A 27,571-nucleotide genomic window follows, 5' to 3' on the forward strand; every position below is an offset into this window, starting at 1 on the left:
AAAAATATATATATAACCATTTTGCATTTAAGATAGAAAAAATATTTATTTCTTCTGTCAATATGCTTTATGAAGTTGAAAAGTTTGTTTCACCTGGTTTAATTTAACAAATCTTCTTTGAGGAACCTTTGGCTATTTTATTTTTATTTGAATATTTTTAATCGATTTGCAAAATATTCGTTAGTTGCAGCCTTGGGCAGCATTAGAAATAGGGGTGGCAGAGCAACCCAGAACACGCAAGAAGGACTAGGTCTCCCAGCTGAACTGGGAACACCTCAGGCTCTCCCCAGCAGAGATGGAGGAGATTCCTGGGGAGAGAGAAGTCTGGAAGTCTCTGCTGAGTTTGTTTCCCCTGCAGCCTGGTCCTGGATAAGCAGAAGACGATTACGAGAACAAGTGGCAGAGCAAAAATCTTTTACTTTTAGTGTTGCTGTCAACAAGTGCTCCACTGGTTAATGCATGAGCAGAAATTGGGAAATGAATCTCATAGAAACCCGCCCCCATGCCTCTGGTCAACAGAGTTGTTATGAATATTAATAAGGAGTACAAGCACTATGAAGAGCTGAAAATTAAAGGAAGGCGAATCAAATTTGCAAAATCCCACCTGCACAGAACCTTTGACTTCAAACATGTGGAAGCTGGTAAAGGATTCCAAGCCATATCTGGATGTGACATTTAGAAAAGGGTAGCTTTTAACCACCCATTAAACAGTCTGTAGTTTCTCTTCATTTAACCTTAACAACTGTGGTCGACAGCTAATTAAACTGCTCCATATGACCCACAGTGCCACAGAGAGCAGGAGCTGGATGTGTTTCCAGGGAGTCAGCCAGTTTATTGTTTCCTCTCTCATGCAGAATTAACCTTGGGCTGCAGTAAACCTCGCCAACTAAAAAAAAAAGAACCTGGTAACAGATAATATGGTGCTGGCAGCACCAAGCGATAACACCAAGAGAGAGAGAGAGAAAGAATGTGTTGCAGTAAGAGGGGTCTATATTAGCGACGTGAATCGGGCAGTGAAGCATTCTGGGGCTTCGTGTTACAGACCTTATACGGGGCCAGGGGCCCCAAGTCTCTGTTGCTCTCTGCTATTCTTAGCCTGTGTGTCCCTCAACCTTACCAACCACGAAGGCAAGAAGTTCTACGTTAGTTTTGTTTGTTAGTAACATTTAAAGCTTGAGATCCTCACAAATTTGGTGTTTCGTGATGATTTTTGGTTTTAGGGTCTGTTTATCGTCAACTGCTCTGCTTTGCTCTGCCCTCTGTGTCCGTATGTGAGTGTCCTTTTTGTGTGTCTAAGAGGTTCTACAGCGCCTGACCCCCCCACACACACACAATCACACACCCACACAAACACCATCACCCCACCCCCTGTAGTGTTTGCACTGAGAGCTGGACTCAGACGAAGAGGGACGGCTGTGAAGCTAACCGAGGGTGGAGAAGCCAGCACCCACCAGGGCACCAGGGACTGGGACAAAAAGGATAACCAGCAACAAGGCATAAGGGGGAGAAAGTGCACCGACAGAAGGAGTTGTTAGCAGGAGGAGTGCTGACATTAAACAGAAGATGAGTACATACACAGTGACTCTGAATGGCCCCGCTCCATATGGCTTTAGACTACAGGGAGGAAAGGATTTCAACATGCCCCTCACCATCTCCAGGGTAAGGAAAGAGAACTTCACTGACTGAGGGTTCTCCAGAAAATTGGAAATGAAAAGCAGAAAGCAATGTGCTTTTGATTCTAGGCAGAAGCTAAACATTTTTCTCTTGGATGCATGTAAATCTGGCCCATTATCCCTGTTAACCTGTAAAACTTATATACCCTACATATGTTTTGCCTTTAATATATTTGGTGATTTGAAACAACTGGCCTAGTCTAAAAAAATAGGTCCTAATTAAACTCTTTGCAGCTCACATTCATGCATGTTCAAACTAAAAGTAGATGCATTGTGAGTGAGGAAAGGTTGCAATTTACAGATTAGGGAGTGGCTAATGACAGAGATTATGTAATATCACCATATGGGATGAAGACAAGAGGCTCTGATATGATCTCAGGAGATAGTTCCATAATAGAGCAGCACTGGAGAAAAGCCACCATACATTTTACAGAGATTTCAACTTTCCCTGCAAAACCTTGAGATTTAATCAGTGCTCCCACCAGTAAAGAGCATTAGAACAGTTTAAAACTGTAATCTTATTGGTCAACATTGCCATGACAATACAACTGGTGCACATTTCCTCAGTCTACTTTTTATGTACCATCAACAAAGATGTCTGTTCCACTCTCTGTGAGCTTTAGCTTCTTGTCCTGACCTTTACTGAATGGATGGTACTAGAAATATAACATACTATATTATATTTAAGCTCTCATCTGCACATTTATATAGTGCAGTTCTGCCTCTATTATTCTAAAGCAAAGCATACAGTTTACTACAATATAGCAGTTTGTATTAATCGCAAAATATATATTAAAAAGTATATAGATAGATTATTTTTGTTTGTGTGCATTTCTTTTATTTATATGATCCAGTGGCTCTTGGCAAAACCTTCCATCTGCAGCCTAAAAGTATTGATCAGTTTGATCTAAGGACTTTGTCAAAATACATTCTGTATAAATATAGATCAGAATTTTAGACTTAGAAATTATGGAATGAAGTCAGAATGCAAAAATAACTTTGTAAGGAGTTGATAGCAACTGAGTAAGTTAAGCGTACTTAGATACCTTTAATTTCAACACTTTAAACTATGTTTACACCGGGCACAACACAGAACAGGTGACTTCTCCAAAATGGGTGAAACAGAAAAACTAAACTTACTTCATGCAAACATAGCGTTGAACTTTTTTTTTCTTCTATATTTCTGTGCCATCCCCCCTTTATCTTGGCACTCTGGAGGTGACCCATACAGCTTTTTTAAGAGAAAAAAAAGAGAAAAAACTATCCAGTGACTATAACTTCAAAACAAAGAATGATTTAAGGTAGCAAATCCCAGTTAAGCAGAACACTGGTATGTCTGCTGCTGTATTGAAAGCATTGGCTTTAAATAGCATGAGGGAGAGATGGATGGAGGGGTGGGAAAGAAGTAAGGAGTGCCTAAATGCTAATGACAGCTTGTGTTACCTTTAGTAAGCTTAATTCCTCACTGCTGGTCAGTTTCAAGTTCATCCTCTGGAGTTGAGCCTGTGAACGACCAGATGAATGAAGGAGGTGAGTGAATAAAGGTGAGATGCTCACCTGTAAGGGGGTCAATTCTCCCCTATCTCCATCTTCTTCGGTCACCAAACAAAGCTGCTGACACCTGTTCTTTTAAAGTTTTTCTGGCCCCCCGCCGCCTTCCTGGTTGTAATGGACCCCAGCAGGTTAAAATAACATAAAACACTGCGACTTGACATGACAGCTCAGGGTGGCATTACAGTTTGACGTAACTCTGCCGGTTGGATTTCCATCCGATTTTGCCAAGAACCAATAAAAGAAAGCAACATGAAGGAAGATCATTCCTTACATACTGTTAGAAAAAGCACAAAAAAAAAACAGTGGAAAAAATAATGATTTAAAATATTTTAATAATGAATAAGAGCTCTTATGTAAATTCCCACATTCTAAGCCACTTTAAAAGCTCTCTCTTGGCTCTGAATAAATCAAATTTATTGTCTCTGGTTAGCTGAATTTAGTCAAGATAGATAACTAATTAAAAATGTATCTTGGTGAAATATATTTTATCATTAAAACAGGGTCAAGCTATTTATGGTAAGACACGTTAATCCTGGTTTCATGTAGCTACAGTACATTTTATGCTTTAAACTGATTTAAATTTATCTTGTTAAATTGCAGAGGGCTCTAATTTATATGAAATAATGCTTAAAAACAGAAAAATCTAACATCTGTTTGATTCCTAAGAGGAGTTTTGTCTTATCTACTTACTTTTACTTAGATTTTTCCAAAAGGGTCCATTTCCTTTTCACTGATCATCCTGATACACCCAGATATCATCCCCTAAATTCAAATAGTTACAAATACAGTAAAAGAGTGCAAAGAGCAGACCAAAGCATAGAGGCTTCAGAGCCTGATAAAGGACGCATTACAGACATGAAATTGATTGAAAAGACTGATGGTTTTTGAAAACTGGTTAAAATTTGTATATATTTTCTCTTTTTTATATTCAGCAGTATTTATCTTTTGTGAAGGTCAGTGGCAGGTGTTTGTGTGTGGGGCAATGAAATTTGGCTCAGCAGAGTCAATAACTATGAAGCCATAGGCATCAACAGCATTTTTTATTTTTAACTCTTTAATGAGTTGACTGTAAGTCTAGACTAACACTGTACTGCTCTGAGCTCACTTTAACATTCTGCCCAGGCTTCACTTTGAGATCAATCAAATTCATGCAACATACAGCTCATACAGATATTTGCATGCATTAATCATAACCTTTTTGCTGGCTCTGTCCATCATTAAATATATTTTTTGATGCATGATGTCATCTTTAGGATGGTTGTTATTAAAATAAAGGTATTTGAAATAAACATTTTATACATCTCTCCATAAGTTTCTCATAATAGAACATAACTTTTGTAACTGTGTCTGCTCTATTCAAATACACTTTTCCAGGTATACTGTCTATAGGACTTAGATCACCTTTGAACCCTGTTATCCTTAAACGGGATCAGTCACGCACCATCACTACAAATATTTACACCAAGAGCTCAATCTGGTTACAAACAAAGACTGTCATCACTTATGGGGCCCTATTGGCTTATAATATTTTACATTTTGGTTTTGGTCTATATGTTGGTAAACTAAAGCTTTTGAAGTATGTACCCCAACGAGATTGTATGACCGGAGATGCAATGCATGCAGGAACTGAGTAAACTACAAAGTAATGAAGCCAAATAACTTCCAGAGGAGGTGTTAAAAGAAAGAGAAAGTCCAAGATGACATTTGATGCCAAGAGAATGCGTAAGCACTACACATCAGGTTAAAAAATGACCAAGTAAACATTTTCAGAATGAACGATTGCCATATATTGCTGTATTCTAACATAAATATGTGGGTTTTGGTGTATTTGGTGCATGCATAGTGTGTCACCAAACACCTTTTACACTTAAAGTTTGCATGTTTATGGTCATGTTCCACCTGAGGACCCATCTGCCCTCAAGCTTTAGCTTCCTGGCCTTCATCTTAGAGTTTTAATATAATTTTATTTCTTCCGATGTCATTTATTTTGTGAAGTACCCCAGTCCCTCATGCAGCAAACAATTCCCACAACATAATACAGCCAACCCTGTACTTCAACAGTATTTATGTTTATTACTCAAGTAGAAGTATAAATCCTACTGTTTTAAAAGACGTTTGTAGAAGTTAGAGTGTCAACTTAAGGTTTTCACTCAAGTAACGTGTAAAAGTACTAGTTTCAAAACTACTTAAAATGAAGCTCTAGCGGAAGTTCAATTGAAGAAACTCTGACTTACCTCCATCAATCAGAAGCTGATCCGTCTCTGAAGCGATCCAATCAGCTTCGAACTACTCCACCACGAAGCCCAATCAGCGTCCTGCTTCCACTTTATAAACTCCCTCAAATCTCACCCCAGCCGCTATCCTGCAATCGCAATGTCGGATTTCGATTCAGACGACAATTCACCCACCTCCATCCCCTTCTCCGCCATCGCAGCTGAATCGTCCTTCATGACACAACTTCACCTCAACCTCATCAGAGAGTATTAATCCCAGTTGTCACCATCCCTCGTCTCATCGCATTGGTCCGGCAGAAGACCACCATGTTGAGCCCGGTTCTGCCAGAGGTTTCTTCCCAAAGGGGAGTTTTTCCTCTCCACTGTCGCTTCATGCTTGCTCATCATGGACAGTTCACGGTACCTGCGTCAGCTCCCTCAGTCTTCTAGTCCCACAATTCTGCCCAGCAGATCACCTTGTCAACCAGCTCGGATCAAACCACCACCAGTTTCAGGCCGGGGGGAACATCCCTATTCACATTCATCTACTCATGCATGTTAAAGCATAATTCAGCATGAATGTTCCTGCCTAGGTCTGAGCGCCAAAGACTATACTTTCTTATCAATAAATTCTTCTAATTATCTTTTCTCTCTGTGTGAGTTTTTCAGATTGAAGTATAAAATAAAAGTAATTAACAAAAAAAACAAAAATAAGGACAGAAACTTTAAACCTTACACTGCAATACTCACCCTTCAAAGGAACATTTATTTACAATTCTGGATGATAATTTCCTTTTCCATAATTTTCTTAGCTTTATAACTAATGAAAACAGTGCCAAATTAACTGTGCTGTATCTTGTTTGTTTATTTTGGTTATGGCGAACAACAAGTCGGTGCACCACAAAGAAATTAATTGTCTGGATGAAACAAATTAATTTGATGCTTTTGATTTCTTTTAAATACCAACAGACCATAATGTGAATGAGTTTAAATGAAACACAACAAACAAGTCTATTTATAAAATGTAAGGAGTAGAAAGTAAAAGTAAAAAAAAATAATTACTCAAATAAAGTCTAGATTGCCAAACTTTCTACTTAAGGAAGGTAAGGAAGCATTTCTATGGTATATACTTGACACCTCTCTAATTCACTTCCTTTTTCCTCCCATATAATTATTATTATCATGGACAAACTCTATCTCTTGTTTCATCCCACTACAGGACATCCCTTTGTATGTTATCACCTCTATTTAAACTGGTTCATGTATCAAGTTTTTGATACTTTCATATAATAGTTTGTGTTTTTAAGATTCTTTATATTATATTTTATATTATCTGAACATCTTGCACCAAACTCACTCTGGGACTCAAAATTAATCTTTTTCCTGAACACTCTGATGGCTGGACATTCCCATAGTGTTTATACTTGCATCTAATGGCATCTAAAATGATTTAATTCCTCATATTTGCCAAAAAATATAGCAGAATTCTCAGCTTTATGTTATCTTATAAAACATGTCATAAAAAAGCTTGAAAGCCCATGGCTGCTACAGTCAAGGGAATTAACTATATATAAAAAGAAAATCTTTTGAAAGTATTTTAAAGAATAAGAAAAAAACCATAGCTTATTTTACTAACATTGAAAATAAATAACTTTGACAGTCCTAAGTGACCTAAAACTGGAATAGGATTTATGGTCAAATTCCACGTAAAGTATATATTCTTCAGGGAAGTTTAAAACACAATAAAAATATTACTTCTAGAATATTAACTCTGTGTTATACACAGCAAATAACAACAATAAATAAAGTAAACAACAAAACATATTAAAATCTATATTAAAACAACTTAATCACTGAAAAAAGTAAAAAAAAAAAAAAAAAAAGAGTTGCTGTGGAGCGCCCCTAGTCCCCCCTATTGAGTTTGATGGGTGGAGTTTACAGTTTAACTAATTTCATGCCTAGTCTACCTGGGTGACACAATGAGATAAACAAATAAGGAGGGAAGTTCTTAATTGAAAGAGTGATTTAACGATTTCAAAAAGGTTTATTCAATTGGATATTCAATTGGAAATTTCATTGTTCAACGTATATTCCATTGTTTAATTATATAATTATTTAACTATATGTACCATTTATGTATAGATTATACATATAATTATTTAATGGTACAACAAATGGTACATTTCTTTATTCAATTCTACATTTTATTATTTGAGTGTATATTTATTCATGTAATAACATATTTACATTTATTTATTTAATTACACAATATAATGAATAAACACTTCTGAAATAATTATATAAATGTGTCATTAGTCTATCAGAACTGAAATTATAATCAGAATTTACTTATTAACTCAATTCCTTATATACATAGTTTGGCCTGTAAAGTGTAAATGAGGTAAAGTGTGCCCGGTCAGTGGGCGGGGCTAATATCGATTCTTCTGAAGTCTGGCAGCTATGAAGTCAACTCCAGTCCAGGGTCCTTAACTTGGATATGTGACAGTTAAATAAATGAATATATTGCTTCTGCACAGGAGCATGAAATATTTTCTTAAATCATGAAATAATGATATTCACTTTTTAGAATAAAATCAATATATTTGATAGAGGGCCATGTAATGAATTATATATTTTTGAAATAAATGCTGTAATTGTTGACAGTTTGAATAAATTACTGACATATTTAAATAGTTATTTTAGGATTTTTTTTTATTTTATTGTGGCACTCCTAATCCTCCATATCACTCTTCAATTTCTTTGAGTTAAAAAGAAAAGTATCTAATAATACCCAGATTTGCCAACAGATGGAATAAAAGAAATATAGCATTTGATACAAGTTAATTATAGCAATAGTTTGTTAAAAAAATCCAGGGGCCAAAAATGTATGACAGAAAGGAACTGTTTTGTTTTTGGTGGATTGTTTAGTACAATCATAATATAGAATTCGAAGTGTGTGTAATTTGCTTTTCATAACCCACTAGATAACCCCTGGCAGCAAGGCAGCAGGCGGCACTCTGGTCCAGGGCGATATCATCTCAGCCATCGACGGGGTCAGCACTGAGGGGATGAGCCACCTGGAGGCCCAGAACAAGATCAAGTCAGCAATCAACAAACTTACGCTCACCATGCAGAAGTAAGCGACAAGCATGCCTGAAAAATAAATAAAAAACACTAGTTCAAGTTGATGAAGACTAGCACAGGAAAATGTTCAACATAGGATGTTATGTGGAAATAAATTAGTTTGGTAATTTCATTTCTACAGGTCCAGATTTTAGTTGCCTCCGGTCTTTGAAAGGCAGCCAACTCTGCTGCTACATAAAAAAAAACTAAAAACTAAAATAAAAAATGTACACCTTTGAATTAAAAACTTAATAAAGCTTCCAAGATTTTTAGGCCTTGCTCACATGAGAAGAGACTTTTACAAGGTTCCTGTAAACATACAGGGGCATGATTTAAGTCATACGTAAATAACTGAATGATGGGGTAGCTATTCCAGGCAGGAATGTGGTGAGGTAAGAATAAGAACTGAAGAGAGACTTGTAGAGCATTATAGTGCTTATAGTCTACTTTTGTTACCATGGCGATAGACATGTAGACAGTGGCTTAGCTGCTCTGTGCAAACAGAACGTCAGAGCATCCACTAGATGGGCCGTGGTGATTTTTCTTTCAAAAGCAATAAAAAATATGTTTGAAAACTGAGTTTTCCCAGAAAAATGTTAGATGTACAAATTTATATAAATGTAAAGTTAGCTTACATTTCATATTATAGTTAATTCAAACTAAAATGTTCTTGTTTTCAGTTTTGTTTAGCAAAATGGATTTACAGGTGCCTGAATGTAGGGTGTGTGGGTTTAAAACAAATATGTACAAGTATTAGGGAAATCATACCTTTTAAGAAGGAAACTAAGGATGATGGCAGAAGTAGGTTTATACTCTATCATCTCTTATTCCTAGTAAAAATAAAACTTTTAATTAAATTTTTGTTTTCCTCTATTTTTTTTTACTATACATATGTAGGGGGGCGTTTATTCTTTAATGTCTGGATATTTTGTCCATTTTCCTTAAACTTATTAAAGGAAGCTATTATAATATTTATATTAACAAGTAAAAACAAACAAAGTTATTTAGAAATTATATGAAGCAAATTTAAAGTTTAATAAACCCAAAGACAACAAGTTTGAGAAGGAATAAATTATCTTTATCCGTACAAGCCATCTTAAAGCCAATCTAATATTTTAAGTTTGCTTTTATAGACACTGGTGGTCTTAGTCGTTCATGGCTATTTTTTAAGAATGTTTTAGAGTTGAGAAAAAAATTCTGCCCCTGCAAGTTTTAAGTATCAATAAAAAAACTTTTTCAGAAGACTTGAGGGATTTTCAATGGCTGACACTTAAAATCTACAAGAGCCATTATTGAGTAGAATCAAAGTAATTTAAAGTTATTTTAAAACTGTGGTAGCCTATTTCCTTTCCTTTCGGCAGCTCAAACCACTAAAAGTTAGATGGGAAAATAAATCTCAGTCAAATCAATAACTTGTGAAAATAAAACGTGTTGTATATGTATAGATCCAGACGTCCTGTTCCAGTTCCCACGGCAGCTCCAAGGATGGACTCACCAATGCCCGTCATCCCACACCAGAAGGTACAACACACTCCCGATCTGTATTCAAGGAAACAATCAGATAAATCAACCAGTAATGTTTTTTTTTTTACAATCTGGGTTTGTGTGGTTTGTCTGCTTATGATAGTGACAACATCTGGGAACTGCTCTATATCATCAGGCTCAGAGGTCCATCTAGTGTTAGAAATGCATAGTGCAACTAAAAAAAACTACTGCAAGGAGGTTTTAGACCAGCACCTGTATAAGAAAGATGCTACATTTAATTACACTAAAAACACATTGAAGATTTACAGTAAGGGGTTGCATTTGTCTTTAATCAATTACTGACGACTGAGGATTTTTAAGCAACTGCATCTGTTCCTTTTTATAAATTTTCATAAGACTTTAAGAAAAAATAACCAGGAACAAAAATTTGTATGGTCTTTTTGATCTTATAAACATTTTATTCCTTGGTCTGGTCCTTTTACTCTTTCATTAAAATATTAATTTATTTTAAAAAAGTCTCTGTGTTCCTTCCCTCCCAACCTGGAGGCTTAACCTTTAGTGTTGAGTCTCAGACCAGCTTGTAATAATGATCCTAGTTCAACTGTAGTTCTATCTGCTGCTATTCTGTTACCTTGTTGAAGGCCAGGCATGTTTCTCTGTGCAATCTTCAAAAATAGTATCACACGTGAGAGCGCTGTGCCTTTGGGACAAGTATGGAGGCTTCAGAGAACATTTTCTTCTCATAGAAGAGGTTCTGTGCTGCTTTAGGATGATGTTTCATTCCTCTTAAAAGGCAAAGCACCACTTTGGTAATATATGTTTGACTAGACTGGTGCTTGTTTTTTTTTTCTTTGGATTTTGTTGAATATCTGCAGCCTTTTGACGATGGAGGGAGTTTTCAAGTCTTACTGTACCACAGATTATCAGTTAGATGATAATCTGGATCAACCTCATAACGTTTCCGGCATGGTCCTTCTTATCCATGTTAAAGAAACACATCCCTACAGCATGATACTGTCAGCACCATGGCAATATAAACATCTGCGCTCATACTCTTTCACATGGTTGCGGGATCCTCATCAGTTTCATTATTATGTTATAGCTGTAGGCATTTAGACGCTGAATTTTCATTTAGGGACTTGAACGTAAAGGTGGCTAAATATAGCTGCATTGCATTTACAAAAAAATTATAAATTGTTTGAGAATTTTGAAAACAATCCATAAATAAAACTATAACTACGAATACCTTTGCGAGACACTGAATGTCAGAAGTACTATTTATATTGGATGTGTTTTGGAGTAGAACCTGCTGGTCGGCTAACATCACACCAAGGTATCAGTCTCTGTTAATGTCCTTCCCTTCTGGGGCAGAGCTGGTTTATAGTAACAGCCAAAAGTACACCAGGCTTCAGGAATCAAGCAGCAGGCAGAGTTAAGGATGGTGATCTCATTCATGCCAGTGGCTCCAGCTCTCAGAGGACAGGGACACACACACCCTGATAGGTCAGAGCAGCTGTTGCTCTCTGTAATGGAACTTTCCGCTCTGGTTTCAAACCATCATCCTGAATCCCCGGGATGCCGTCCCAAAGATAAGGCACCCCCAGTCTATACCATGACATACCATCTTTATTTATGAAGCACTTTATACACCGGACAGGACCAAAGTGCTGTACACAATCATAAAACACAATGCAATTATAAAATAGAAAGGATCAAGTATAAAATATATATTAGTATACAAACAGAATAAAACAAAGATAAACCTCTCAAATTGTGCCAAAAGCCAAGGAAAAAAGACGAGTCTATAGGGAGATGTCTTATATATTTTTTATTAGTGTACAGAGAGAAAAAATTCTTGCCGAATCGATAAATACTGTATTTAACTTTCTGTATAAAGTATTAATTGTAGCTGGTATACATCCATGATATGGCTCTATTATATGATTTGTGATGTTAGTTTGCATTAAGATAATTCAATTTTGTAAAAACATATGAAAGCAAGGGAAAGGCTAAGTGTCTTTAAGATGTATGTTTTTCCCATCTAAAAACACATACCGGTAATATCAACATTTTTGGGTAGCTAAAATAATTTAACTACAGACAATTGCATTATGTTGTTTAATATGTAATATTATATCCTCAAAACAAGTGTTTGCTGTTTATTATTAGGTAGTTCCGTCATAACATCTACTGGTAGATGTTAACACAAAGGGCAGGATTTACAAAGATATAAAATAAGAAAATAGTAGGAATGTTTCAGGTGATCTTGTAAGAATGAGAGCTGAGAGCACCAAATGTGGCGCAGATCGCCCTGTTTAGATCAGCATTCTGTTTGTGCTACTGGCATCCACTATGGAGATTATTGTGAAGCAGAATAAGTTTACTTTGCATGTCTAAAAGACAGCCACAGTTCGCAACAGCACTGCACACAGCTGGCAGGTATGATCACTATGTGGAGGAGAAAATGGATGGATGGATGGATGGATGGATGGATGGATGGATGGATGGATGGATGGATGGATGGATGGATGGATGGATGGATGGATGGATGGATGGATGGATGGATGGATGGATGGATGGAATAATTGTAACATTTCAACATGCAACTGTTTTCTGATGGAGATCAGAGCTAATTTATTCATTTGATTCTTTCTCCAAATGTGTGATATGCTTATAAATAGTGAATCCTTTAATGCATCTATATTGCTTTTTCAAGTCTCTGTCCCGAAGAAGCTAATTTTGAAAAGTTAAAGCACTTACAGTATTAATTTTCCAAAATTTAGGCTATTGGTGAGGGTCATTACCATTTGGGTTGACATCATGGGTGTGTTTATCTTTCAGTGCAGATTTGGACCTATTTATTTTGGATGTTGTAGTTGTATACGTCTGTAATGATTTTCAAGATAGGTTAACATTTGGGCTAGTTTCTACTGAAATGGGCAAGTACTGTACATGTATTTTAGGCTTGAAACTCTCAGCCAAATCTGTGAACCCTAGTTACCATATCGGTTACCACAGGTCTAAAATTTTATGCTAGCTACTGTTGCCAAGCTGCTAACAACCTCATCTAAAGGTTTGTTAGTAAATAGCATTATGATAGCAACGGTGTTTCTAAATTTCAGTCTTGCTTTTGTTTAAAAAATTAATGATGCAGCTCAAATGACTAATTAAATTAAGCTGCCATAGTTGAATGCACATTCTGTCATTTGAGTACAGTATTATTTTAGAAATAGAAGCAATTAGACTTTCCTCTGCCTAAACATGGAAAAAAGGCTTGAAATATGCTTTTAATATGAAAACAAAACTGCATAAAAGGGTTTATTTGTGTTTTAATGTGGTTTAAAAAAACAGCATAATTTTCAATGTTTTTGTATCTATCCAACTCTAAGGTAAAAATGGGAGACCCAGAATTCTCTCTCCACAGTGACACTTTAAGAATCCTTCTGAAAGATCTTAGAACATTTGTGATTAAAGCACTGGGTGCTTCAATTACATTTGTGTTTCCTCTCAGTAAAAACTTGCCTTAGAAAACGTCCAAAAGAAGGTAACCATTTTAATCAGATTTTAGAAGCTTATTTAGACATAGGAAAACCTTGTTTGTTTTTTTCAAAAAAGGTCTCTCTTGTAACTGAGATATTGAATCTCAATGAGACAACCTGTATAAATAGACGTAAAATGAAAACAATTCTTTCATTGTGGAGCATTTACAATGCTGACATACTGTACGTAAAAAATTATGGTGTTTACTGTGACTTAAAACCTGTTAAAGTCCAAAAGGTGATCTTACCTGAATACTGGATATTATTATTTTGGTCAGATTCATATAAACTTTGGACATTCATAAAATGAGGAGCTTTTCTTTTTGACAGAAATTTTTCTTTACCACAATAAATTGAGGCAGCATCAGTATCTGTGACAAAACTGAAGATTTTCTTATGATACTGACTGCAAAAGATTTCCTTATGTGGAAAGAAATCCCACAATGTGAACCTGACTTAATACCAGCAGAGGACGAAGTACTCAACAGCAGTACTTGACTAAAAGTAATGATACTCATATTCAAATCTTACTCAACTACACTACCAGTAAAAGTTACACGGTCAAACATCAACTCAAATTGAAGTACTAATTTTTGAAAATACTCAAGTATCCAAAAGTACATGCATTTGAAATACTTAAGTATTGAAAAATAGAAATTAAATTTTCTAACATCAGTAAATTTCTGTCTAATTTTCAGAGTAATTTATAGAACCTTGTAACTTTTGGAAACCACCTGATATATTGATGTGTAGAACTACACTATATTGCCAAAAGTATTTGCTCACCCATCCAAATTATTGGAATCAGGTGTTCCAATCACTTCCATGGCCACAGGTGTATAAATTCAAGCACCTAGGCATGCAGACTGTTTTTACAAACATTTGTGAAAGAATGGGTCGCTCTCAGGAGCTCAGTGAATTCCAGCGTGGAACTGTGATAGGATGCCACCTGTGCAACAAATCCAGTCGTGAAATTTCCTCGCTCCTAAATATTCCACAGTCAACTGTCAGCTGTATTATAAGAAAATGGAAGTGTTTGGGAACGACAGCAACTCAGCCACGAAGTGGTAGGCCACGTAAACTGACGGAGCGGGGTCAGCGGATGCTGACGCGCATAGTGCGAAGAGGTCGCCAACTTTCTGCAGAGTCAATCACTACAGACCTCCAAACTTCATGTGGCCTTCAGATTAGCTCAAGAACAGTGCGCAGAGAGCTTCATGGAATGGGTTTCCATGGTCGAGCAGCTGCATCCAAGCCATACATCACCAAGTGCAATGCAAAGCGTCGGATGCGGTGGTGTAAAGCACGCCGCCACTGGACTCTAGAGCAGTGGAGACGCGTTCTCTGGAGTGACGAATCGCGCTTCTCCATCTGGCAATCTGATGGACGGGTCTGGGTTTGGCGGTTGCCAGGAGAACGGTACTTGTCTGACTGCATTGTGCCAAGTGTAAAGTTTGGTGGAGGGGGGATTATGGTGTGAGGTTGTTTTTCAGGAGCTGGGCTTGGCCCCTTAGTTCCAGTGAAAGGAACTCTGAATGCTTCAGCATACCAAGACATTTTGGACAATTCCATGCTCCCAACTTTGTGGGAACAGTTTGGAGCTGGCCCCTTCCTCTTCCAACATGACTGTGCACCAGTGCACAAAGCAAGGTCCATAAAGACATGGATGACAGAGTCTGGTGTGGATGAACTTGACTGGCCTGCACAGAGTCCTGACCTCAACCCGATAGAACACCTTTGGGATGAATTAGAGCGGAGACTGAGAGCCAGGCCTTCTCGTCCAACATCAGTGTGCGACCTCACAAATGCGCTTCTGGAAGAATGGTCAAAAATTCCCATAAACACACTCCTAAACCTTGTGGACAGCCTTCCCAGAAGAGTTGAAGCTGTTCTAGCTGCAAAGGGTGGACCGACGTCATATTGAACCCTATGGATTAGGAACGGGATGTCACTTAAGCTCATATGTGAGTCAAGGCAGGTGAGCAAATACTTTTGGCAATATAGTGTACCTGCTACAAATCCTACACCACTTGTGTAGAACATCAGCATAAAAATGCCACTAAAAAGGAAAGCTATTTTAAATATAATTTCTTATTAATAGGAAGCAGGAGTGTCTTGATTCTCCTCACACTTTCACTATGGAACAGAGGTTCGAGGTTGAATTCGTTTACCACGAAAAAAAACACAACTTTGCTTTGAGAACTCCTCCTATTAAACACCTTGACCACTTAAATGCCTTGATAGAATTTATATACTATTAATAATATCTACCCATAGTTTCTCCCATTTGTTCAGTGTTACTATCTTGTTCATCAGCACTAACATGCTGCTATCTTGCATTTTGAAATTACATTTCAAGTAAGAAAAACAGCAACAGCTGATTACAAATCTAAGATGAGCCAAAAGTAACAAGGAACTAGCAGCTTCCTAGAAAGGTATTGGAGTAGAAAGTACATTTAACTTTAAGATGTAGTGGAACAAAAGTTGTAAGTTCCCCCCCAAAAAATGATTCAAAAAAGTAAAGTTACTCAAAAAATGTACTTAAGTACAGTAATCAAGTAAATGTACGTTGTTACTTTCCAGCACTGCTTAATACCGAGTTGATTTGTACAGGGAGTACGGGAATATTTCTGCACTAGTATTAGTTAAAGGCAAATAAGCATGTATAGTATTTATCAATGTTGTACCTTATTTTTGAGCTCTGTTTGAATCATGTTTGTAGTGACAGTTTAATAAAAGAAACATATTTTAAATTCAGAGGTGTGTAAATTACCAGAACATTGGACTTCAGTGAGAATAGCACTACACCAACATATCTTTATTTATTTCAAGAAACTGTAAAAGAAGGAGTAAAAAAAGTAAAAAAAGGAGTAACTTATCTTAGCATCTGATTTACTTTTAATAAATGATTTAATCAAACAGACATAATTGTTGTTGTTTTTTTTTTTGTAAAGCCTGGTGTTTAAAAGATGAAAATTTAATAATTAAACGCACAATTAAAAAAATGTCAAACTCAAGTAGAAGAAACCCATCTCTTGATCTAATTAATCCAGCATAAAACTTATGAAAACAATACTTACAGTATGTAATGTACTTTATTTTAGTGTATGGTAAACTACATATACATTTTACTGTATATTAGTATGACTGCCATGTGTCATAGAAGGCTTATAATAAGAAAACAATGCCTGTGTACAAAAAAAGATTAATTAAACTAAAATATGCAATATCTCATTAAAATATTATCCGTAAAAGAATAAATTATGGTGAAAGAAAACATCTCCTAAAAGTACATTTTTGTCAAAAAGAAATGTATGCAAATCATTAAAAGTAACCTGCACTGAAAGAAGTAAAATGTCCATTTAATTCGGTCAACTTAAAAGTTGATGTTGTTTCAACTTAAAAAATGCATGTGTAGTTTGAAACCAATAATTTCTCTTTACCCGGAATTAAAAATCCCTTATCACAGCAACAATCAACTAAAACAATTATTTTCCAAGTAAATATCTACTTCAAGTCAAAGATAATAGTGTCACTAGATGTTTATCCTTCCAAATGCTGTAACTCACGTGAATGTGATCTCATTACCTGACTAATTGAAAATAGGTGTGAGCAGCACAGCACCACCATGAGCAAGGCAGCTGTTCCAACTAACGCAGTCTGCTCAGTTTCAGAATAGCAAGGATTATGATGGGCAGGCATTGCAATCATCAAGAGAAATGGCTCTGTTATCATATGGAGACGATTGTACGAACTCAGAGGAACTTCAGCTTAGCTTTAAAAATAAATAGGATCGAACTAATGATCTTTTAACAACTAAAGGTCAAGCTCTAAGTTATCATGAATTCTAAATCCTGTCTGTGGTCAATATAGTTGGATCAGAATTATGTTTTTATTCTTTGAAATAAATACAGTTTTACATTTTTGTCACTACTTTATTCCAAATTACATTTATACTTGTATGTAATGGTACAGATTTCATTTTTTCAAATAGAAAAAATAGATTATAGAAAAGCATAAAACTTGTTTATGATCTGTTAGAAGTTATAGTTTTACTTTGTATGAATGTAGTTTCTTTAATTTCCTTAAGGTAAAAATAAATTGCTAGTAAATCAAAATGTATAGTTTCAACCACATCAGAAACTTAATTTGAGACAAAGTAATAAATTTAGGTGTAACAAATTACAGTAAATTTTTTAAGTTGATCCAAAGTAATTTTTTTTTTCAGTGTGTAGCTACCGACCACTGTGATTTAGTTGTGTTAAGACCGTTTGTAGAGATAGAGAGCACCTGCAGAGCTGCAGAATGTATTTCCACTTCTGACATAAATGGATCTGGTAGTTCGTACCACGTTTGTGAATATTTCCGTCTGTTCTGTGCTAAATCTGTCCTGCATCATGTGACTGAAACACTTCTGTTGGTGTCAGTCATTCCTGCCTGGTGATAAAATAGGAGCAGGGAAACATCTCCCTGATGGTAAATAGCTGCGGTTCTGACCTAAACATGTGATAAAAGAAGAATATTGTTGGAAATAAGCTGAACTTATCAAAGTTATCAGCCTATAACCTTCTCTTTGTTTCTCTTTGTCTGTGTGTTCTTTTTTTCTTATGTTTTCCTTCAGGTCATTGCAAACACAGCTGCAAAGTGAGTATAGCCACATTTTTTCCATATGTAACTGATGTTAAATCAGTTCTAAATTAAAAATATCCCGGCTGGATAGAAATCTGTGCCCTACTCTATTTTTTTTTCTCATGTCTGAAGATAAAACCAGTGCATCTCAATAAATTAGAGCATCACAGAAATTTGAAATTAATTAAATAATTCAATCCTTATAGTTTAAAGGTTTGCAGGCAGAGTAATTTATTCAAAGGAAAACATTTTTGATTTTTTTTATCTGATGAGTAAAACCTGAATATAAACTTATATAAATGTTTCTTCTGTGATATTACATAAATCATATCACAGAAAAAAATATGTTTTTTTTTTAGTATATTTGTATTTCATTTGAAATAGTATTTTATGGCCTTTAGCATAATTGGAAAGACTGCAGACTTTACAGGTGTGTTAGTGACATGAACTAGAACCCTACACAAGGAGGGCAGGCCATGAAAGGTCTGACGATGGTAATTAGATGGAAGGCAAGGCAAGGCAAATTTATTTGTATAGCACAATTCAGTACAAAGTGCTTTACATGATTAAACATAGGAAAATAAAACAGAATTAAAGCGAGTAGGAAAAAAAATAAAATTAAAATAAAAAATGCAGAAACAAAAAAAAATATTAAAAACAGTTGGACTAAAGAAAATAAAAAAAAAGTTTAACTAATGATGTCTCAGGAAGGTAAAAGTTTGGTAGAAAGAGGTGCGAGAGCAACAAATATAGTAATATTTAGGCTTCATAACTCTCCAAGCTTATAGTAATATAAGCTTTGAGCGTTTAGAAGCCAGATCCAACTATGATTACTGACTGCAGCTGGAATCAATCTATTCAGAAATACCAAACAAAGACATAAATAGGATATGAGCTACAATAGTCAAATTCTTTGTTTTAAACCAGTCTTAAACCAGACTAAATGCCATATTTAAAAAAATGAGCGAGAAACCAAGGTCCCAGAATCTAGAGGAGAAGAAGGATTCAGTGAAGAAAGAGACACTTCTTCTATTGAAAAGCTTGTTATACATACTTTAAAAAAAATACAAATTCTGGATTTAATGATGACTATGTCCAAACCCAAACATTCAAACAAGCTAAAGGCCATTAATAAAACATCCTGTGTTTTCTGAACATCTCACACAGTAAAATCTAACTGATGAGATCATTTGTGTAAAAGTAGCACTGACCACGGATGTAATGTAATACTGCCCTGTAAAGTACGGGCAGTCACTTATTTAACAATTTTGTATCTTAAAAAATCGAATTGGTCCTATGTAATATTGCAATTGTATATAATATTTGTCATTTTACTGAAAGCAGCATTTGTCCTTTTACCTTACTTTGTGTGATGTGATTTTTTTTGTGCTAGTAATTTCAATAAAGTATGATCTATTATGGTAGGCCGAGTAGTTTGTTTACATCTTTGTTCTATTTTTGGTTTGTATGTTTGGGGTTGATGACCTCTAAGGTCAAATCATACCCCTCACTGACTCCCTGATCTGTGACCTGTTCCCACACCTTCCTGTGACCTGACAGCATGGAGTACACCCCCAGCTTCAACCCCATAGCTCTGAAAGACTCAGCCCTGTCTACCCACAAACCCATCGAAGTGAGGGGCCCGGGAGGAAAAGCCACTATCGTTCACGCTCAGTACAACACACCAATCAGCATGTACTCACAGGACGCCATCATGGACGCCATTGCAGGACAGTCACAGGCCAAAGGACACGACAGGTGAGACGAAACATCAAAATTAATCCAATTTTATTCCTTCACCTCCTTTCTTCGTGTATTAATATTTCATTACATTCAGTCAGTTTATCAAGTAATTAAAAGAAGGTCTAAAACAACTGGAAGGAAAAAATGTCACATTACAACAACAATAAATTTGATATATTTAGTACAAAACACATTAACATCGTCTCATTTTTAGCACAATCACATCATTAAAGTGTCAAACAGATTAGAGAGGACTGTGATGTATAGGTGGCAGCTAGCTATTTCTTCTGCTCAGTATGCTAATGTTACTCTGATATCTTCATAAACAAAGTGTTCAATCCTGCCAAATGTGTCTTGCTTTGTTGTTTTAGTCAATCTGAGTGTGACTGGCAATTAAAACAGGCAGGTTTAAAATCGCATTAAGATAAATATATTTGAATAAGTTACTGAAAGAACACTCTAACAAATTATGGTTCTGCGTAAGATGCTTTTAAGACTATAAGGTATAGTTTTCTTTTAATTTAAATTCAGATTATTTATATGGTGCCAATTCACAACACATATAATCTCAAGGCTCTTTACAAAAATAATTCAATCAGATCATACAGCTCGATTGCTTCAAAGTTTTATCTAAGGAAAACCAGCTGATTGCAGCTATTGCAATGACTGTCACAGCAGCCTATTACTCTGAGCATGCATGTAGCGACAGTGGGGAAGGAAAAAAAAATATTTTAACAGAAGTAAACCTTCAGTGCTCAGTGTGATCTGCCGAGGCTGACTGGGATTCAGTGAGAAAGGGGCAGATATGCAAACTGAAAATAGAAGCACTCATCAAATGGATGAAAGGGAACACATAGAGTTAGGGGTTGGACTAGCAAATATAGCAGAATGGGAGATTAGAGATAGAATTAGGTAGAATAATGAAAAGTGGTCCCTACGTATGCCCCCCAGCAGTCTAAGCCTTAAGCAGCATAACTACATAGATTACTCAGTATAACCTAAACTAACTAACTATAAGCTTTATCAAATAGGAAAACTTTTAAACCTTGTCTTAAAAGTAGACGGGGTGTCTACTTCATTTACAAACCAAACAAATAAAAAAAATTCTGATCTTTTTGTATATTTTTCTATCAACATTTGAGAATCTTTGATAGATGCTTAATGGCAAAAATATTTTTATAGCTTTTGTTATCCTCTAAGATCCCTGGGCTAATGTTGGGTCTGATAGTTTTAAAATGTGTTTTTTTTTTTCCATGAATCCATTGCTTAACTTTAATTGGATCACAGAGGTGAGATGAACAAAATTAGACACCTCTCTGCCCAATAACCCTCTCCTGCTCAATGTTGCTGATCCTGATCAGATGCCTTAACTACTTATTTATGTAGAATAACTGAACAATAATAATAAAGAAAACTTTGCTAAATAGTAGTTGCACACATTTCTATGTAGTGATCATATTTGGACCAGATCAATACCATACAAACAGAATCACATAATCCCTTTTAGGCTTGTCGATATCTGTGCCATATACTCATATTTGCATTTCACCCACTTTCCTCTCTTCATTCCATCAAACAAACCAACCTGTCCTATGATCTGTCCTCCAAACATCCCACCCCATCCGTCCTTCCCCAACATGGCCCCAGCGAGGAGGCCGGTTCTCCTTTGGCGTGAGTACAACAGCATCAATTTTCCGTTCTCCTCAGACTCAGCTTCTTTGTGCTGTAGCAGCATGTGCATTGCTTCAGATGGACTATAAACTAATCGCTCCAAGAATCCTACACCTTCATTTTATTCACTTCATTATGTAAGTGCTTTTATATGTTCATAATAAGTTGTGCATAGATGTGTTTGAAGCACAAACCATCCAAATCTGAGCCTTTAAGGGCATCCTCTCAAGTATTTTGAGCTTTGTCTGAAACTGCAGCTTTTGTTTAAGATGTTTAGCATTGCCAATGTGATTTAATAGAACTGGAAGGTTATGAGCAAGTACCCTCTGGAGAATGCGAAATGGGCTCTAGTCATGCTGCTTTGAATTTTTTTACTGCAAGAAACCTGTGTCTATCCATGTGTAACAGAGCAAAAAAAGAAAAATTAAGAGATTTTTATGTCAGTAGATTGAATAAAGTCCTGCTTTAGCAAACATAATGTTACTGGACAGCATTTTTAGTAGCAATGAGATGTTTTGTGGTGCAGTTGAAGTGTTTTACAGAAAACTGTCTCATTAAATTGTATAATCATGAGTTCAGTCACAAAACAATAGATTTTTAATGTCAAAATTTTGACACAGATCTTCATAATCATATTTAACTTTGTACCTTATTAATATAACAAACCAAATAAAAAATTATAGCACACGTTTACTCTATTATTCAATTAACAGATTCTGGCTTCCAAAGCAGATAGGTATTATTTGACCTCCTTGAGATGTAAAACAGATCATTAGTGCCCCCCTAGTGGGCAATAACTAATACTAAGCAATACATATTCTGAACCACATTTACAAAAATGTCCCTTTGGGATTAGAAAGCTAATATAAATCTATATCTATAAATCTATTTTTAAGATGTTACATCTTTGTATGACTAAGCATCATCTCACTCTTGCAGTGGAGTTCTCCCAATCAAGGAGCCAGTGGTGGACTGTGCTTCTCCTGTCTACCAAGCAGTGATCAGGCCAGCAGACAAAAACCAGGACATGTCTGAGTGGGCTCGCCGTGCTGCCAACTTGCAATCGAAAAGCTTCAGGATGCTAGCTCACATCACTGGCACTGAATACAGTCAGTACCCCTGCACCGCCAAATCTTTGCCCTGGCATATTTCTTTCCTCTCTACTCTACATTTGTATTTTCACTGCATTTCTGGGCCTTTAAATCCTGCTCTGTACTTTTCTCTTCACAGTGCAAGATCCAGATGAGGAAGCGCTGCAGAAATCAAGGTGAAGTTTAGAGGGGTTTTTTATTTAAACAAAACCAGTTGCCAAGCACGGTGGTAATAGCGGGATGGTTTGGGCTTGTTTTCCACCTCAGTTCCTGTGCACTATCCATTAAGCTCCTCGGTATAATACAGTATATAGCAGTCAGATAAAATAGCATTTGTCGGTTGTCAACTGGAAAATGATCCAAAGCACAGTTTCAAATCTACAACCAAAAGTTTAAAAATTAAACTGATACTTCAGTTATGGTCCATACAAAGCCCTGACCACAGCCTGATTAAACATTGCCTATAGAACCTTGAAGAGGCTGTAAATTTCAGCAAATTTCAATAATCTAGAGCAATGTTGTAGAGAGCGGGTGGCAAAAAACTACCTAGATTCAAACAGAAAAATATTTCTTCTTATTTTCCTGCTGTTCTAACCTAATTACTAAATGTTGAATCACAGGGTAACCTGAAACCATCTCATAATTTTTAATATGCCTTGTATAAAAAAATAATCCACCTTCATTTCTTACTGTTGGACGTCAAATTGGACTGAGCCTTTTTTCTGTTTTCAGACAGTTAAAAATTACAAAAACGTTGTCTATTAGAAAGGTTATTTTTCTAATAAGATGTTATGTTTGGCATATGACACTAGTTTAAGAGAGAGCAAGATAACTATGTTATTAGCTATACAATGAGTCCTGTACAAATTAACTCTAAAAGAAGAAGTACTTACGCTAAAAGTAACATAAATTGAAAAAATGAGAGACTGGTGCACTTCACATCACAGAAGACATGATGGTGATGAGTGGAAATATTGAAACAACATCTTAATCTTGGTCACAATTGGGTCTCCAACATGGAAAGTGTAACTATTAACAGCACCAAATGGTTTGAAGGTGACAAAGTGAGTTTTTTGAGCATCACAAAGTGCCAATATTTGTTAAACTAGGTCTTTCAGTAGTAATAGGTCATAATTCAAGTAAATGATTGTTAGAAGCTTATGAAAGGATACAACATTTGACCCAATGCATACAGTTCAGGTCACAATTCTCCTGTATTTTCAACAATTTAAGGTTTACAATGTTGCTGCACTCATACCATGAAATATATGCATATGACTGGTAAAACTCTGCTAAGTAGCCTGCATACTCTAGTATTGGAAATGTACAGAGGGGACATTTTTATTATAGTATTACTCTCTTGCAGTGACGTGCGGTGAGGTTCATAGCTGGTGAGGCACTGACGTCATCAGAATCAGATTTGCAAATAGATGCATAGATTGACAGCAGTTTACAGGTTATGTTTCACTTCTGCATCCTTACACATACAAACTGTAGCTCACAAAACACACATTTCCTTAAAAAACAAAACAAAATAAATGTTATTACTGTCTTACCTTTACTTATAAATGAATAGAAGTCCTCCTTATCTTCCTTCAGTTTTAAAAGTCTCTCTGTCTCAATGGAGATCACTGCCAGGGAAGAAAGCCTTCCTTGATCCGTCCTGTTCCTGCCTTATGTTTTCAGTCTCTTGAGCACCCCCTGCCATGAGGCAAGAGAACTGCCTGCCTCACCTCGAACTTGTTCTCTGCCGTTTATAATCGCTCATTACACGAAACACGTTACACAAACACAGTTGGTGACAAAAAGCTCTGTACATTATATACATAAGCCAAATTATTAGAAATAAGTTCACATATTACATTTGTTTAAACTATTTTATTGACGCCGTACAGCAACATGCTCTCTCCGCTTTGCAGCCAGCGCAGAGCCAGGGGTTGCGCAATCCAAGGTGAGGCAGAGCTCGCTGCTGCCTCACCGGCATCGCTTCCAAGCATTTGAATGGGAAAATAAGAAAATTCAGTGATTTTGAACAAATAAAAATCGAAATTGGTGAAGCTACATGAAAAATGAATATTTTTTAGTACAAACCACCGGATGAATATAACAATTTAAATTACTTTATGATTATATATTTTCTTTCTTTCCATGATGGCTGGTGAGGCACTGCCTCACCTGCCTCCCCTGACCGCACGTCACTGCTCTCTTGTCCCTTTTAAAGGTCATGTAGACACACATCGAACAGAATGGGTATTCAAGACAGGGAAAATTTAAAGACATTTGTGAATATCTGTGCATATCAATACAAAAGGATTTTTAATGACCAGATTTTATAGAAATAAGAACCAACATGCAAAGTTAGAACAGAAGCTGAAGCATGCCTTTTTATCAGAGGATGATGATAACGTAAACCCTTTTCCCTGACATCACTGCCTTCTGCTGTCATCCTCACCAACAGAGAGCGGTTTGAGTCAGAGGTCAAGGGGCCGCGCTTCGCCAAGTTGAAGAACTGGCACAACGGATTGTCTGCACAGATCCTCAATATCCAGTAAAATGGAGGAGAGGTGTATCAAAGCGAGGGAAGTAACAGAAAGAAGGAGGACATGTAAACATGGGAAGAATCCAAGGAGTGAACAGGAGGTGGAGTTAAATTATGAGGGAAAATGAAGAGAGAAACTTCCCAGGAGAGTGAGCTATAGCTGTTGCCTAGATTAGTTAAAAATGTATTAATATGCATACATGTTAGTATGAGAACGCTATGTGTTTATACGTTTCAGGTGTCAATATATCTGCCGACTATTCAGACCTTCTCTCATGTTTAGGTTCTTTCTTTTAATGTCCTGATTATTGGAGTTCTCTTAGATTAAAGGGAAAATGTACAAAAGAAAACAAATATTCAAATGCTATTTTTTTTCTTTTTCTTTTTTTGTTGCTCCTGGAGATAAATTGAAGATTTATGAATAAAAAAAAAGACTGTATGAGCATGTTTGTCAGATGTGACAGCAAGAGGAATACACAGTTTATCTATATGCACAACAGTATGTAAAAATGCACTCGGAAATGTACTGATATCAATGTGAATAAATGTTTTATTAACTCTACATAAAGGTGTGGGGGTTTGACATAACACACAAAAAAAAATTAAAGCACAGAGCAGAAGATCTGTTTTTATGGAGCAACCATTGGCTACCACAAATGTTGCCCTTGTGGAAGAGGAGGCAAAAATAAAGTAGTTGCTGAGAGAGAGTCATAAGAAGTCACTTTCAAAAGCTGCAAAAAGCAGATCTGGTCAGACTACAACTGAACTTTATGAACTGGATTAAAAACCTGGGGCGGGAAAAAAACACCCAGAAAACATCATCCGTAGTGTGAAAGATGATGGCAGCATTATGCTGTGGGGATGCATCTCTTCTGCTGAACAAAGATGATAGAAGAAAACCAGCTAAAGGCAGGAAAACATCCCTAAATATTTAGCCACAGTTACAATGGAACAGTTTAGGTTAAAGTGTATTTCTGAGTTAGAGTTGAGCAGTCAAAGTCCAGACATAAAGCAAAGAATAATTCTGTAGCAAGTGTCAAGACTCAGAACATTGGACCCAGAATTTAGGCAGACAGACTGAAGTGATTCATAAAAAGCATTCATTAAATGCTCAGAGTTCTGCGTCTCGGAATCTCTGTAGAGGGAGTAACACAGGTTAGTGACCACGTAAATCTGACAGGAAATTATAGCAAGCATTTGAGTTATTAACCTGGTTATTAAGTCAGTCCAAACCCAGAGGAAGGAATAGAATCCAGCATGCGGCGGAAGCCGCCCAGAAAGTTCCAGGAGTAGAAGCCAAAGGTGCTGTAGAGCAGACCGACGAGCAGAGGTCAGCTGACAAGGAAGATTAGAAGAATCCAAAAAGAGAATTGGTAGCCGGCATCAATGAGTAAGCAGAAGTCCAGGCCAGAAGATCAGAGATCAGAAGAGACACTGAAGGGAAATCCAAGTCGGGTTCGGGAGACAGATCCAACGTTGTTAGCAGCCAGAATTCAATTGGAGTCCCAAGACAAATCAGACAAAAAGATCAGAACAGGGGCAGGTAGGCTTAGCATTACAGGAGCAGAAACTAGTCAGGGAAAGGCAATCAAAATAATCACACTGGTGTACACTTGAGAACTCTCATCTACGGCTCGAGTAATCTTGCACTAATGGCTGGAACCAAGCAGTTTAAATAGGAACTGGAACAGGTGGTTCAGATGAGTGATAATGAAAACTAGGCGGAGCTAAGCAGGTGGAAGAATCAAGTCAATAATCCAGTCATCAGTGCTAAGATCATGACAGCAAGACCTAAAAAGGTCATTTTCACTCCATCTAGTCTGACTGCATTTCAGTATTTTAGTTTTTAGGTGTGTCCCGAGGACTTGTAGCTGTAACTGTAGTAAAAGGCAGTGCTAAAAGGTACTGACTTGGCAAAACACAATGTGTTATATTAGGGTAACCATGTATTTATGTAGTTTAGTTATGTAAATTGTTTTGTGTGGTTTTGTTGTCTACTGGGTTTTCCGAAGGAGGCTGATTTCTGCTACAATGCTGTGTCACGATGACGTGTTTAAAAACAATGTGGTCACAAATATCACAGCTGTCATTTTAATCAACATTAAATAGTAATTTCATAAAACGCTCAGACTCAGCAGGAGGTTCCATTGTGTAACAGATACATTCTTCCTTTTGTCACTCAATCTTCAAATCCGATGACACAAAACCTGATCAGTTGGATCAGTGTCCTCTCAGAGCTGCAATGCTGTCGAGTCAGTATGTCGGTGTGAGACAGATGAAGGAGGGGGAAGAGGAGGAGAAAGGTGGCTGT

General features: G+C 36.5%; 1 protein-coding gene across 1 annotated transcript; it reads left to right on the forward strand.

Annotated features, from left to right (window-relative positions):
- The first annotated feature begins 1,364 nt into the window (after positions 1 to 1,364).
- On the forward strand, positions 1,365 to 25,817 carry ldb3b (LIM domain binding 3b). Its single transcript, XM_038282547.1, has 9 exons — positions 1,365 to 1,659; positions 8,425 to 8,576; positions 10,009 to 10,084; positions 18,209 to 18,231; positions 19,777 to 19,974; positions 21,607 to 21,630; positions 22,570 to 22,739; positions 22,861 to 22,897; positions 25,180 to 25,817. The coding sequence occupies exons 1-9, from the start codon at positions 1,564 to 1,566 to the stop codon at positions 25,271 to 25,273; spliced, it is 870 nt and encodes a 289-aa protein (XP_038138475.1). The 5' UTR covers positions 1,365 to 1,563; the 3' UTR covers positions 25,274 to 25,817.
- The last annotated feature ends 1,754 nt before the right edge of the window (positions 25,818 to 27,571 follow it).

The sequence above is a fragment of the Cyprinodon tularosa genome, unplaced genomic scaffold, assembly GCF_016077235.1.
Source record: "Cyprinodon tularosa strain WSP-4 unplaced genomic scaffold, ASM1607723v1 ctg185, whole genome shotgun sequence".
Taxonomy (NCBI): Eukaryota; Metazoa; Chordata; class Actinopteri; order Cyprinodontiformes; family Cyprinodontidae; genus Cyprinodon; species Cyprinodon tularosa.

What these genes read in the sequence shown, in the direction of transcription:
- ldb3b (XM_038282547.1), top strand. Translation starts at nt 1,564, where the DNA reads ATGAGTACATACACAGTGACTCTGAATGGCCCCGCTCCATATGGCTTT. An exon ending in GAGGCCGGTTCTCCTTTGGC is followed by an intron (nt 21,631 to 22,569) that starts GTGAGTACAACA and finishes TCACTCTTGCAG; the next exon opens with TGGAGTTCTCCCAATCAAGG. An exon ending in CATCACTGGCACTGAATACA is followed by an intron (nt 22,740 to 22,860) that starts GTCAGTACCCCT and finishes TTCTCTTCACAG; the next exon opens with TGCAAGATCCAGATGAGGAA.